Genomic DNA, 15,053 nt, shown 5'->3' with positions numbered 1-15,053 from the left:
GTGGAGAGGGAGAGGCGTGAGGGAGAGGGTGGGGAGGGAGAGGAGTGAGGAGGGAGAGGGGTGGAGAGGGAGAGGGGTGGAGAGGGAGAGGGGTGAGGAGGGATGTGGGTGGGGAAGATGAGGGGTGAGGATAGGGGTGGGGGAGAGAGTAGGGTGAGGAGGGAGAGGGGTAGGGGCGAGGAGTGTGGAGGGAGAGGGGTGAGGAGGGAGAGGGGTGAGGAGGGAGAGGGGTGGAGAGGGAGAGGGGTGAGGAGGGAGAGGGGTGAGGAGGGAGAGGGGTGAGGAGGGAGAGGGGTGAGGGAGAGGGGTGGAGAGGGAGAGCGGTGAGGAGGGAGAGGGGTGAGGAGGGAGAGGGGTGGAGAGGGAGAGGGGTGGAGAGGGAGAGGGGTGGAGAGGGAGAGGGGTGAGGAGGGAGTGGGGTGAGGAGGGAGAGGGGTGGAGAGGGAGAGGGGTGGAGAGGGAGAGGGGTGGAGAGGGAGTGGGGTGAGGAGGGAGAGGGCTGGGGAGGTAGAGGGGTGAGGAGGGAGAGGAGTGGAGAGGGAGAGGCATGAGGGAGAGGGTGGGGAGTGAGGAGGGAGAGGAGTGAGGAGGGAGAGGGGTGGAGAGGGAGAGGGGTGGAGAGGGAGAGGGGTGAGGAGGGATGTGGGTGGGGAAGATGAGGGGTGAGGATAGGGGTGGGGGAGAGAGTAGGGTGAGGAGGGAGAGGGGTAGGGGCGAGGAGTGTGGAGGGAGAGGGGTGAGGAGGGAGAGGGGTGGAGAGGGAGAGGGGTGGAGAGGGAGAGGGCTGGGGAGGTAGAGGGGTGAGGAGGTAGAGGGGTGAGGAGGGAGAGGGGTGAGGAGGGAGAGGAGTTGGGAGGGAGAGGGGTGAGGAGGGAGAGGGGTGAGGAGGGAGAGGGGTGAGGAGGGAGAGGGGTGAGGAGGGAGAGGGGTGAGGAGGGAGAGGGGTGAGGAGGCAGAGGAGGGAGAGGGAGAGGGGTGAGGTGGGAGAGGGGTGAGGTGGGAGAGGGGTGAGGAGGTAGAGGGGTGAGGAGGTAGAGGGCTGAAGAGGTAGAGGGCGAGGAGGGAGAGGGCTGGGGAGGGAGAGGGGTGAGGAGGGAGAGGAGTGAGGAGGGAGGGGTGAGGAGGGAGAGGGGTGAGGAGGGAGAGGAGTGAGGAGGGAGGGGTGAGGAGGGAGAGGGGTGAGGAGGTAGAGGGGTGAGGAGGTAGAGGGCTGAAGAGGTAGAGGGCGAGGAGGGAGAGGGCTGGGGAGGGAGAGGGGTGAGGAGGGAGAGGAGTGAGGAGGGAGGGGTGAGGAGGGAGAGGAGTGAGGAGGGAGGGGTGAGGAGGGAGAGGGGTGAGGAGGGAGAGGAGTGAGGAGGGAGGGGTGAGGAGGGAGAGGGGTGGAGAGGGAGAGGGGTGAGGAGGGAGAGGAGTGAGGAGGGAGGGGGTGAGGAGAAAGAGGGGTGAGGAGGGAGAGGGTTGGGTGAGAGAGTGGTAAGGAAGGAGAGGAGTGAGGAGGGAGAGGGGTGGGGAGGGAGATGGGTGAGGAGGGAGAGGGGTGAGGAGGGAGAGGGTTGGGGGAGAGAGTTGTGAGAAGGGAGAGGAGTGAGGAGGGAGGGGGTGAGGAGGGAAAGAGGTGAGGAGGGAGAGGAGTGAGGAGGGAGGGGTGAGGAGGGAGAGGAGTGAGGATGGAGAGGAGGGAGAGGGGTGGGGAGGGAGAGGAGTGAAGAGAGAGAAGAGTGGAGGCAGAGGGGTGAGGAGGGAGACGGGTGAGGAGGGAGAGGGGTGAGGAGGTAAAAGGGTGAGGAGGGAGGGGTGAGGAGGGAGAGAGTGAGGAGGGAGAGGGGTGAGGAGGGAGAGGGCGAGTAGGGAGAGGAGTGAGGAGGGAGAGGGGTGAGGAGGGAGAGGGCGAGTAGAGAGAGGAGTGAGGAGGGAGAGGGGTGAGGAAGGAGAGGGGTGAGGAGGGAGAGGGGTGAGGAGGGAGAGGGGTGAGGAGGGAGAGGGGTGAGGAGTGAGGAGGGAGAGGAGTGAGGAGGGAGAGGGGTGAGGAGGGAGAGGAGTTGGGAGGGGGAAGGGGCAATTGAATGAATGGGTAACAAATGGAGTTGAGGTATCTGGGGAGATAGGGCTGCATACAAAAACATAAACACACAAACACATATATATACACACAGACAAATATACACACAAACACATATACACGCAGACATATATACACGCAGATGAATATACACACAGACACATATACATGCAAACACATATACACACAAACACATATACATGCAAACACAGGCACATATACATGCAAACACATACACACACAAACACATACACACAGACACATATAAACACAGACACAAAATAATACACAGAAATTAAATGAAAAAAATGAAATGAAAATCGCTTATTGTCACAAGTAGGCTTCAAATGACGTTACTGTGAAAAGCCCCTAGTCGCCACATTCCGGCGCCTGTTCGGGGAGGCTGGTACGGGAATTGAACCGTGTTGCTGGCCTGCCTTGGTCTGCTTTAAAAGCCAGCGATTTAGCCCTGTGCTAAACCAGCCTCTTATACACACAGACACATATCCACACAGACACATAGAAGTTATAGTGCAGAAGGGGGCCATTCGGCCCATCGAGTCTGCACCGGCGCTTGGAAAGAGTACGCTACCAAAGCCCACACCTCCACCCTATCCCCATAACCCAGTAACCCCTACCCAACACTAAGGGCAATTTTGGACACTAAGGGCAATTTAGCATGGCCAATCCACCTAACCTGCACATTTTGGGATTGTGGGAGGAAACCGGAGCACCCGGAGGAAACCCACGCTCACACGGGGAGAACGTGCAGACTCCGCACAGACAATGACCCAAGCTGGGAATCGAACCTGGGACCCTGGAGCTGTGAAGCAATTGTGCTAACCACTATGCTACCGTGCTGCCCTCGTGCTACATATACACAGACACATACACGCAAACACACATACACACAGGCTGGACAGAGAAAGCGGCTAAACGCACCGGTGATAAATAGGGAGGGAGAAAGTGATAACTCTGAACAGTGAGTCTGAAATAAGGAAATTTGAGAGAGAGACGGGGTGGGGAGAGGGGGCGGCACATCCACAAGAGGTAAAGAAAACAAACAGATTCCAAAAAAGTGAGAGTGGGTCTGAGTGAGGGAGCTGGGTGGGCCGGTGAAGGAGAGGAAATGGTGCAGGGAAAGAGATTGTTTGACTAGCAGCCCCCGAACCTTTGAAATCAGATTCAGCACAAGCTACAACACCAGAATAATGCCGGAGAGTTTTGACCTTCTCGGTGGAAACCGCAGAGACTCTGGGGTTTAAATCCCGAGTCTGGATTAATACTTTGGACAGAGGCGAGGAAATTCACTCTTGATTAAGGAAGTCGATGGAAACGGTCGAGCTGAGCCATTGGGTCAGAATGGCAGTGTGGGAACTGCAGAGCTCCCAGTTCTCAATCTCCCTGCAAAAGATCAGCGCCAACATTCAACACCAGCCCCATTCCACGGATTACACCCGCTGTTACAAATATATGGATAATTCCAGCGGCGTGTTCGACTAGATTCAGAAATAAAATCGCAATCAAGAAAACAAAAATCTCAAAGATTCTCTGCAGATCTTCTGGGATTTTTCCGCTGTTTGGATTGTGCAAAAATTGTTCCTGAAGAGGTTCTTAACGCCGGTCGCTAGGAGGGGGGTACAGCAATTTGTCTTCTCGGATTTGTGCAGTACTGTTAAAATACTTTCTCTATTAGCCCGGGGAGGGTCGCTGTGTAAGGACCATAAACGCAATGCAAGGATATGAAACGGGGCTCATGTTATTATGGATGGTATCCAGTCTAGTCAAGGTGAGCTCCAGTCAAAAGGTGTCAAACTGCTTTTAATATTCATGTGATCTAGTCTGAAACTACTGGGAAGTACTGGGATCCCTGCGTTCCTGGGAATTGGTGGATACTGAAATCGAATTCAGTTTAGAAACAATTTATTTCTCAGGGCAGTGAACATCTTAGCTCATTAAAAAAAAAAGTTTGAAAACAAGTCTGGGAATTATAAATGGGCCGTTTTATATCCGTGTTGTTTGCAGTAAGCAATGCCTGGATTTATTGTTTTTCTTCTTTGTTTTACTTTTATTGCAGTCTGGGATCGCGGAGGCGGGAAAATGTACAATTAATGTGACAGGGATCACACAGACCGGAGATTCAGTCCACCTTCGCTGGAGCAGCGCAGGGAGTCCCTGTAATTACAGCGTGGTTTATAAATGGGACCAGTCCTGGTTGGAAGGTTGCAACCCAGCTCTTTACAGCGGCCAGTTCTACCAGTGTGAATTGAATGACCTGGAGGCAGGCACCCTCCACCAGCTCATGGTCGTGTCCCTTACTGAGGGGTCATCCGCAAACCTAACGGTGCAAACAGGTAAGCAGCAGAGACCTCCTGTGCCTAGCCTTCCCCACAGGGCTCCCGTTGGATTGGTCCATGTGCGTGGCGAAGTGCTGGAGTGCTTTGCTGTGTGCCTTCTGCAGTATTTCCGACTCTTAATCAACCTGTGTGGCCGCCTTATAGACGCACCTTCTGGCCCAGAAGTAGCGACGCTACCTCTGGCGCCACATAAACTCCCACAGCTAGACCTCGGAAGATTGGAACAAAATAACAGGGGAAAGCTTATCTACATAACTGATTGGAAGGCGTCTAAATAGTGATAATGATAAAATAAGAAGCACGATTCTTAAAGGGGTGCAGAAGCAGAGGGACCTGGGTGTACATGTGCACAGATCATTGAAGGTGCAGCACAGGTGGAGAGAGCAGATAATAAAGCATATAAGAACTAGGAGCAGGAGTAGGCCATCTGGCCCCTCGAGCCTGCTCCGCCATTCAATGAGATCATGGCTGATCTTTGTGGACTCAGCTCCACTCTCCGGCCTGTACACCATATCCCCAGATCCCTTTATTCTTTAGAAAGGTATCTATCTTTTTCTTAAAAACGTTTAAAGAAGGAGCCTCAACTGCTTCACTGGGCAAGGAATTCCAGAGATTCACAACCCTTTAGTATTCTGAGCTTCATTAATAAGAGTACACGAGCAAGGAGAGCTGAACTTATACAAGTCACTAGTCAGACCTCAGCTGGAATAGAGTGTACAGTTCTGGGTGCCACATTATAGGAAGGATGTGAATGCATTGGAGAGAGTGCAGAAACAGTTCACAAGAATAGTTCCAGGGATGAGAAACTTCAGTTCTGAGGATAGATTGGAGAGATTGGGACTATTCTCCTTGGAGAGAAGAAAGATTCGATAGAGGTGTTCAGAGGGGGCTGGACAGAGTAGATAGGGGAGAAATTGTTCTGGAAGGATCAAGAACAAGAGGGCAAGATTTAAAGTGATTTGCAAAAGAAGCAAATGCGCATTTGGAAAAAAGAACTTTATCATACAACAAGTGGTTCTGGTCTGGAATGCATTGGCAGTGTGCTGGAGGCAGGTTCAATTGAGGCATTGAACAGGACACTAGATGCTTATGTGAATAGAAAAAATGTGCAGGGGGACGGATAAAAGACAGGGGGATGGCACTAGGTCATGATGCACGTTTGGAGAGCAGGCGCAAACACAATGGGCCAAATGGCCTCCTGCACTGTAACAGTTGTGTGATTCTGTGATATATATCAAATCTATTTTGTCCATTTAAATAAGGCAGTCAAAACCATTGTTAGAATAGGCCACACCTTTACTTAAAATTCCACATCTTCACGCGGTGAAATAGAAATATACCCAAAGCAAATAGTGTGGCATGGGTTTGGGTTGGGTAGTTTGGGTAATAACCTGCTTCAGCTGAAGCAGAATATCCAACAACTCACAAGCCCAGTTGGGAAGCTATCCCAATAAGGGACACTAGATGGCATCTGCAACCATCCCATCCACCCCATGACTCCCTCGAACATCAAAAGATGCAGATGTACCAGCTACAAAAACCCACCATCCTCACCAAAGCTAAAAGGCAACGATGTCTCATCCAAAGTTAATCAGCAATTAAATCAGTGTGAAAATGACTTCGGAGACCAAACAATAAATGACCCAGATTTGACTGACTCTTATACAATTGAGTGCCTAGAATAACTATAATGTATATTATTCATCACGGTGCATTCCCACATTGGGATTCATTTTCAGCATTACCTTCTTCAGGCATCTCAAAAGTAAATTGAAAGGCTCTAATTTTTGAAAGAAAAAACAGCTGGTGTCACTAAACTCTAGTCTAAAAGGTTGCTTGCGATTTCTCTAGCTGCCCTATCTTACTAAGTAACTTAATCAAAACCTTTAAGATCCTGAGGGATATTGACAGGGTGGATGTGGAGAGGACGTTTCCTCTTGTCTAGAACTAGGGGTCATGGTTTTAAGAAAGGGGGTCACCCATTTAAGACGTCGATGAGGAAAAATGTTTTTCTCTCAGAGGGTCAAGAGTCTCTGGAATTCTCTTCCTTAAAAAAGTCAGTGGAAGCAGAGTCTGAATATTATCAAGGCAGAGCAAGCAGATTCTTAAAAAGTGGGGGGGGGGGGGGGGTGAAAGGTTCTCAGGGGGAGGCAGGAATGTGAGGTTGAAGTTACAATCAGATCAGCCATGACCTTATTGAATGGTGCAGCAGGATGAGGGGCCGAGTGGGCTACTCCTGCTCCCAATTGGCACGTTTGTGTGTATGCAATTAATAGAGTAAAGTTGACAAAAGAATCCCTATTTGCCTAGTTTCACTCCAATGACACCAATTCTGTACACATTAGATTATTTTGATTTTGTTCATTTTTAAAGGGCAGAAGCTTTTTTTTGAGGGGAGGAGAGTTCTCAAAGCTCACAGCCCCCTTTGAGAACGTATTTTGGCAGCTTGTCACAACAATAGACCTTTATTTGGGCCACACAAGTGCATACAGATGTTAACGGCAAGGCAGAACAGAACGGCGGTGATATTACTGGTGCGAAGCCAATATCTGAATATGCAACAATAGTTTAAAGTTTAATCGAGCAGAAGTGGTTGAGCCCCGCCAGTTCCTCAACACATTGTTCCTTTGTTCTAACGGATGTTAGAAAAGGCCCAAGTGTTTTATTTTCGTTGCCAAGTAGATTAGATAAGTAATGTGCTTCCAAACTGAACCTTCGAAGCACGCAACCCACCCCATCGACTTTCTAGCTGGTATAGCCCATTGTATAGTAAAGTATTGTGTCCCCTGATTCAGACTCTTTCATCTTGAAACCTGTTTGTTTGTTTGTATTGGTGTCATTCCGTTTCACTAAAATCGATCATGTTTAGAAATATATATCTTAACATAGCTACCTGATTTAACCAAGTCCAACGCCAGGACTTGTTAACCATGGAAAGGGTATTCATAATGTTGCAACGGGCTGATAATCAGCTCTTTCCCAAAGGGAAAAGAATGTATGTACGCTTTTTAAAAAAATCAAACCAGTACTTTGAATGAGGAAAGGTTGGACAGTCTATGCTTGTATCGCTGGAGTTTAGAAGAGTAAAAGGCATCTTGATTGAAACGTACAAGATCCTGAGGGGTCTCGACAGGGTGGATGTGGAAAGGATGTCTCCTTTTGTGGACGAATCTAGAACTAGGGGCCACTATTTAAAAATAAGGGGTAGTCCTTTTAAAATGGGGGTGAGGCAAAAGATTTTCACTCGGAAGAGTTGTGAGTCTTAATAATAATAATAATAATAATAATCGCTTATTGTCATGAACTCTCTTTCTGAAAGAATGGTGGAAACAGAGTCTTTGAATATTTTTAAGGCAGAGTTAGATAGATTCTTGGTAAGCAAAGGGGGTGATAGGTTATCGGGGGTCGATGGGGTGCAGGTTAGACGTTAATGTCAGGTCAGCCATGGTCTTACTACATGGTGGAGCAGGTTCAAAGGGCTGAATAGCTTACTACTGTACCTATTTACCACAAGTTATGAGAATTTACCTCCTAATGAACTCGTCAACAAAATAGTTTTAAAAAATTCTTTAGAGGAAAATAATACTTTTTGACCCATAGCTGGGGAATTAATTCAACCCTTTAATTCTCCAGTTTACACGGCGCAGTCATACTGGAGAAATGGCCTGAGTAACCAGGAGAAGCTACAGTAACTTATTGACCTAAAGAGTTTGGATTGTGAAATGCTTTGCCACAAGTGGTGATTATTTGTTTTAAGCCCTTGGTAACTACTTGAAGGAGAATAGGTACAGGTAAGGTAGAAAACAAGAAATGGGTGGTGGATGATCAGGCCTACAAAATAATTTTATTTCAGCACAATCAGCTCCTTCAGTGCTAACATTTCTCTTCCTATGTTAATAAAATTGCTGAGATATATCCTTAATATTTAACCTGATAGCCACTTTGAATCTCAGTGGTCGGACAGATTTTGAAAGAAAGGTTGGACCTATCCACTGAGTTTCCTCTGAAACACTTAGGGCAGCACGGTAACACAAGTCGACAGCACTGTGGCTTCACAGGTTTGATTCCCCGCTGGGTCATTGTCTATGAAGAGTCTGCACGTTCTCCCCGTGTCTGCGTGGGTTTCCTCCGGGTGCTCCGGTTTCCTCCCACAGTCCAAAGATGTGCAGGTTAGGTGGATTGGCCATGCTAAATTGCCCTTAGTGTCCAAAAAAAGGTTAGGAGGGGTTATCAGATTACGGGGATAGGGTGGAAGTGAGGGCTTAAGTGGGTCGATTCAGACTCGATGGGCCGAATGGCCTCCTTCTGCACTGTATGTTCTATGTATCTATGTATCAGTTTGGGGTCAAGTACAAGGCTATTTGCAAATAGCTTTATTATTGAAAAAAAGGACTTGCATTTATATGGCACCTTTCATAACCATGAGACATTCAAAGCATTTTACAACCATTGAGGCACTTCTGAAGCAGAGTCACTGTTATATTGTAAGAGGCCCAGCAGCCAATGTGTGCACAGCAAGCTCCCACAAGCAGCAATGTGGTAATGACAGGAGAATATATTCATTTTGTTGCTAATGAGTGATCAATACTGGCTGGGGTCCCCAGATTAACTCCTTGGGTCTTTTTGAAGTAGTGCCACAGTATTCTTTACTTGAGAGCACAGACTGTGCCTCAGTTTAACGTCTTATCCTATATACTGCATATCTGGCAATCCAGCACTCCCTTGGCTGGCTATTGCATTGAAGTATCAGACTAGATTTCTGTGCTCAAGTCCTGGAGTGGGATTTGAACCCAAAACCTTCTGACTCAGAGTTAAGGCAGAGCCTGTGCACTTCCAGGTGGAATAGTCAAACAAGTGTTATCTGGTCACTTAAGTTACACCAGTCTTACATTGTTAACTTAGGTATCTAACATCATCTTGTTAAATGGAAGACAATGGCCCACTCTTAATTCATACATTTGTATGATAAGTGATGAACACTAGTGTTTAAAATTAAAACACCACTGTCAACAACACAGTATACCACAAGTGCCCATGCATTCCGGAAGCTAGAAAGGACATGCAAACACAAGTAATTTATCAAGTAATTACATAGATTAAAAAAGTGAGTTATAAATAGGTAATAAATCATATAACGTTTAACGTTGCATTCCATATTTTAGTGTCACCAAAGTAAAGAACAGATGATGTTACAATCAGCTTTTCCTTACATACATTTTCCCTTGACCAGATAGTTATATGTATTCAAGCTCTACAATTTACTATCTATTCTTTGATTTGCAAACAGTTATTTAAAGGATCATATTATGGTTGATTTAATGGCTGCACAAATAAATCCTAACTAATATATATTGCAAACTTAAAGCACTGAATTGTCAAATACTCTGGACTTGTTCTCACAAGTTGGACAATAAAAGCACACATATACTGAAGGCATTTCATAAGATGCTCGCTCATTGGTGCTATCTGATCCCTCAGTACTCAATACTGAATAAGGGAGAAAAAACTAGAAATTCTTTTCAAGGAAAGAGTATTACAATATGTAATATTATAAAGGGAAAAATAACCACTGCAACAGTATACTTTAAGGGAATGATTTGACAAGAAATACTTAATTTCTTCATCAAATCTCTTTTAATCCAGCAGAAGGGCATCTGGACTAAAAGAGAAAATGCCGTAAATAAACAGCAGGCGTGACAGGAGCAAGAAACCGTTAATACCTCAGGTCAACTGCCTTTCATTGGAACTGTTCTCTCCCCACAACTGCTGCCTGACCTGTTGAGTATTTCCAGCATTTTCTGTCTGTCTGTTTTAATCTCATTTTGATTGTTTTTAGACCCGAAACCGCCCAAAAGCTTTGAAGTGATCAAAAATAGCACAACCTCCACCAGTCTCCACGTTTCTTGGGCTCCAGGACCTGGGAATGTCGATTTATATGAGGTCAGTTTGTTTGGAATGGACAGTGGAGAAACTCAGCAGCTCCGCATCCCTGGGAGCTCCCTCAAAAAAGAAGCCACTTTTCTAACATTGACACCTGGCAGCAGATACCGCTTCACTATAAAGGCACTTGCTAGAAACAGGAGTTGTGATGGACCCCATACTTTTGGATCCACAAGTAAGTTACAATATTACAAAAATACTGTGAATTTCCCTGACAGATATGTTGAGGTATATCATATTGGGAATAAAGTCACAGCTCCATTATTGATTATACAAAACTTTCTCGCATTTTGCAAGTATCATTTTTGAATAACAGTATCTATCTATTTATATATGAAGTATCACACAGGTTGTCACTTCAATCTCCATTACGGCTCCATAAGCAATTGAATGAGTGGTGTGGAAGGATAAGCTAAGATGGATAAGTTGTCTTTTCCTAACTAAAATAAAGGGCCAAATGCTTGCTACTACTCACCCGCTGTTACGTATTAGCCATAGGGATTGGTTATTGGAAAATGGGAATACTGTAATTTCTGGTTTTATAATCATTCATTTCAATAGACCGAAAATCACGTTAAATAAATAATGATACTTTAAATGGGGGGAGGTTGGATGGTGTGAAAGAGCAGAGGGACTTGGAAATGCAGGTTTGCGAGACAAGATGTGCAATCTCTCCTGGGCAGAAGAATTGCAACGCGAGCCAAGCATTATAAATTAAATATGGCTTTCCTGAAATTGATATTGCAGCTACCAGTTACCGCTCATGGCAGCAGTAAAACAATTTACCGTAATTTCCAACTGTGTTGGATTGAGGAAATGGTAGAGACATTTAACAAATGTGTTGTGTCTGCCTTCGCTGTAAAAGACACAAGTTATACCAGAAATAGAGAGTAACCTCGGGGCTAAAAAGAGCATGGAAAGTAAGGTAACTAATATCAGCAGAGAAAAAGAGGTAGCTGCAGACATAGATGATGCACTGGCTATGATTTTTCAAAATTGCCTAGATTCTGTAGTGTTCCCAGCAGAATATCAGCAAATGTAACACTGCTATTCAGGAAAGAATGGAGAGAGAAAACAGGGAACTACAGGCCAATTAGCCTTACATCAGTCAACGGAAAAGTGCTGGAATCTATTATTAAGGAAGTATTAACAATACATTTAGAAAGTGATTAAAATAAGTCAAAATGGTTTTTCAAAAGGGAAATCCGGTTTGACAAATCTATTAGAGTTTTTTGAGGATGTAACTACTAGGGTAGATAAAGGGGAACCAATCGATGTAGTACATGTTTTTCCAGAAGACATTCGAGAAAGTGCCACACAAAGTTAAAGGCTCATGATGTTGGGGGTGATAAATTGGTTAATGAACAGGAAGGAGAAAGTAGGGATAAATGGGGCATTTTCAAGTTGACAGGCTGTGAATTAGTTGTGTCACAAGCATCAATACTGGAGCTTCCTGATATACAATCCATATTACTGAATTAGACAAAGAAACAGAGCATAATGATTCTACTGATGATACAAAACTGGATGGGGAAGCAAGCTGGAAGGAGGACACAAAGAGGATGCAAAGAGATATAGGCCAGAATTCTCCGATTGGCAGGATTCACTTTTCCCGCTTGTAGTGGACCCCCGCTAATGGGCTTCCCGGCGGCATGGGGTGGCAAATTCCATTGACAAGCGCCGGGAAGATAGAATCCCGCCGGCAGCAAACAGTGCACCGCCAAGCTGGGGGACCGGAGAAGCCCACCCATAGACAGGTTACTTGAATGGGCAAAGAGATGGCAGATTGTTTATTTCAGAACTGCTTCTATCTGTGGATTCTGTGACTATAAGGCAGGTCAAAGGCTGCGAGTTTGTAGCAAGTAACTCACCTCTTGAATCCCCAAAGCCTGTCCATCATCTGCAACAAGCAAGTCAGGAGTGTGATGGAATACTCTCTATTTGTGTAGCTCCAGTAACACTCGAGGATCTCAAAACAATCCAGGACAAAGCAGCCCGCTTAACTGGTACCCCACGCATTGCCTTAATCATTCACTTTCTCCACCACCAGAGCACAGTGGCAGCAGTGTGTACCATCCCCCTCCAAATCACACACCATCTTGATTTGGGTCTATATTTCGCCATTCCTTGACTGTTGCTAGGTGAAAATCCTGGAACTCCCTGTTTAGCAGCACAAGGGTGTACCTACACCACATGGACTCAATGCCTGGAGAAGGCAGCTCACCGCCACCCCCTCAATGGAAATTAGGGAGATACAATAAATGTTGGCCTTGCCAGCATTGTTCACATCTGAAGAACTCATTAAAAAATCTGCCACGAGCGTTGTTTCCAATTTATTTATGGGTGAAAGTGAATCTTCTGTAACTTTGGGCCTGTTTTAGGACAATAGAGCTGTATGGTATCTTTGACCTTCAGCACTGGTTTGAAAGGATGTGGTCCCCAGTTCTATACATTTCCCACCCATACTATGAGCATCCATGCTCTGTGCTTTACTCTGCTCAGTGCACAGGCTACACACTGTCATCCAATGTCAAGTCACTCCAAGTGCACTTGGTTGAAAGAAATGTTAACCTCGACATTTTCAGCTTCACTCATCTTGTATTAAAAAAGTTCCAAGAGGATCGATTTTAACATATTCCAAATTGTTTTAATATTAAAGGAGTTGCCTGAACTCTGTATGTACCAGTGTTAGGATGCACTTCAGTTGGCATCAATCTTCATTCTTTAGAATCTGCAGGTCCCACACTATTCTCAGTAGTTATATGTGGTAGAACTATTCTCTTCATCTCCAGGGGTTAGTCAAGCCCACAAAACAATCATGATTTAATTACCGGCCCATACCAACCTCTTATTAAATAGTAACCTTAATACCTCTGTCAATCGATTATCTCAGGGTCTCTTTACACAACGATACAATGGTACAGGATTATCATACCCAATATAATTAACCATACTCAGCATGTTCTCGTCTAAAAGAATGAAGTGGTATCGACCGATCTAACCCTAATGTATTTAACTGTGGTCTCTCCAGTTCCCTCCAGGGTGAAAGATATCCAGATTTCGAGCGAGTCAGAGAGTATCACCACTGTTTGGGCTCCTGGCCCGGGGAAAGTGGACAGCTTCAGACTGTCACTGGTTTACAATGGGAATGCAGGTCAGGAGAGCATTGTGTCCAACTCGACAAATAGCCACACTTTCACGGGATTGACGGCCGGAAGGATTTACAATCTCACTGTGATCACTGTAGCAGGAGAGCTAGAAAACATCAACTCTGAATCTGTCCAGACAGGTAAATGAGGAAATAAGAGCTTAACTGTTCACATCTCCACTTGAGTAAGCGCATGATCTCAAATTCACCACTAACTAACAACTAGGATCCAAAGGCTGGTGAGATCAATGCGGTTGGGTATGTCATCATCCTATTCGTTAAAAATAAAATTTGGGATATATTTTGGTGAATATGTCTTCAACTAGTTTCAAATCAACAAACTTGATCCTAAATTGGGTCATAACTTTGCAAGATTTTCATAATTCATTTTTTAAAGCCTAAACAGCTTTTACATTTTTTAAAACAAAGGATCTAATCGGAAACACTGTATAGTTTCTCTTAGTCATTCATTGGGTCTGGTGCTGAATAACCTGTGTGAAATTATTCTTCAAGATGGCTGGTTTAACAATTGGCAGAAATGTGCACAGTGCAAAGCCATGTGACCCAAGTGAATGGAAAGTCCCACCACTCTATCTGAACTGGGTTAATACTCATCACTGACTGGCAGCTGTATCATTCCATAGCCAGCTGGCACACCCTGAGTTATACTGCCAACTGTACTTGACAAATACATGAATAGGATGGGAATAGAGGGATACGGATCCAGGAAGTGTAGAAGATTGTAGTTTAGTCGGGCAGCATGGTCGGCACGGGCTTGGAGGGCCGAAGGGCCTGTTCCTGTGCTGTACATTTCTTTGTTCTTTGTTCTTTGTACCTTTTGCTGAACTCATTGGAATTCAAAGTAAATTTTCCCTTTGAGAGAGACCACAGACGGGATTCAGTGGCTACATTAGCCGTGGGCCCAAATCCCGCCTGGGCCCTCCCAACGACACAAACAGGTTCAAGCACAGAAAGGACGTGAAGAAGGTCGCAAACCTCGTTTTCATGAATTCTAATCAATTGCCATACGCTTAGCTTGGCTGAGGACATGGCCAGTGCGGAGGCCACAGACCACAGCAGGGGTCAGGTACAATGTCACCGAGCAGTGCATCGGCCTGTTGAAGATACGGTACCACTGCCTTGACAGGTCCAGTGAGCTCCTTCAATACAGACCCCAGAACATCTCCTGCATTGTTGTGGTCTGTGTGCCCTCCACAATCTGGCTCTGCATCGGGATGAGGAGATTCCTGAGGATGACCTAGAGGAGTGGCAAGTGTCCTCAGAGGAGGAGGATATGCAGGTGGGCATTGAAAATAACCCTCTGAGCATCTGGAGGATGGAGTCCATGTGGGGGCAATGGTGAGCATGGGCTGGAGAACCAACTTCATCGCCTCTCTTTCATGGAGGAGGACTATTGAAGGGTCGGTTAAAAGGGGACACAAGTTCAAGGTGAGGGGTGGGAGGTTCAGGGGGGATTTGAGGAAAAACCTTTTTACCCAGAGGGTGGTGACAGTCTGGAATGCACTGTCTGGGATGGTGGTAGAAGTGG

At 46.1% G+C, this 15,053-nt stretch overlaps 1 protein-coding gene across 3 annotated transcripts in view; it reads left to right on the top strand.

Annotated features, from left to right (window-relative positions):
* The window catches only part of ptprb (protein tyrosine phosphatase receptor type b), a 169,023-nt gene that overhangs the window by 53,104 nt on the left and 100,866 nt on the right, over positions 1–15,053 (top strand). For 2 of the 3 annotated variants that reach the window (XM_072485101.1, XM_072485102.1), the window contains exons 5-7: positions 4,137–4,413; positions 10,253–10,531; positions 13,388–13,645. In XM_072485101.1, coding sequence (XP_072341202.1) covers positions 4,137–4,413; positions 10,253–10,531; positions 13,388–13,645 — 814 coding nt within the window. Of the gene's footprint in view, positions 1–3,132; positions 3,849–4,136; positions 4,414–10,252; positions 10,532–13,387; positions 13,646–15,053 lie in introns of those variants that run through there. The other variant, XM_072485103.1, reaches the window with a different exon arrangement.

Source organism: Scyliorhinus torazame, chromosome 19 (assembly GCF_047496885.1).
Source record: "Scyliorhinus torazame isolate Kashiwa2021f chromosome 19, sScyTor2.1, whole genome shotgun sequence".
NCBI lineage: Eukaryota > Metazoa > Chordata > Chondrichthyes > Carcharhiniformes > Scyliorhinidae > Scyliorhinus > Scyliorhinus torazame.
Note: the sequence above shows the minus strand (reverse complement) of the source record. Positions and strands in the feature narration are given on the sequence as shown.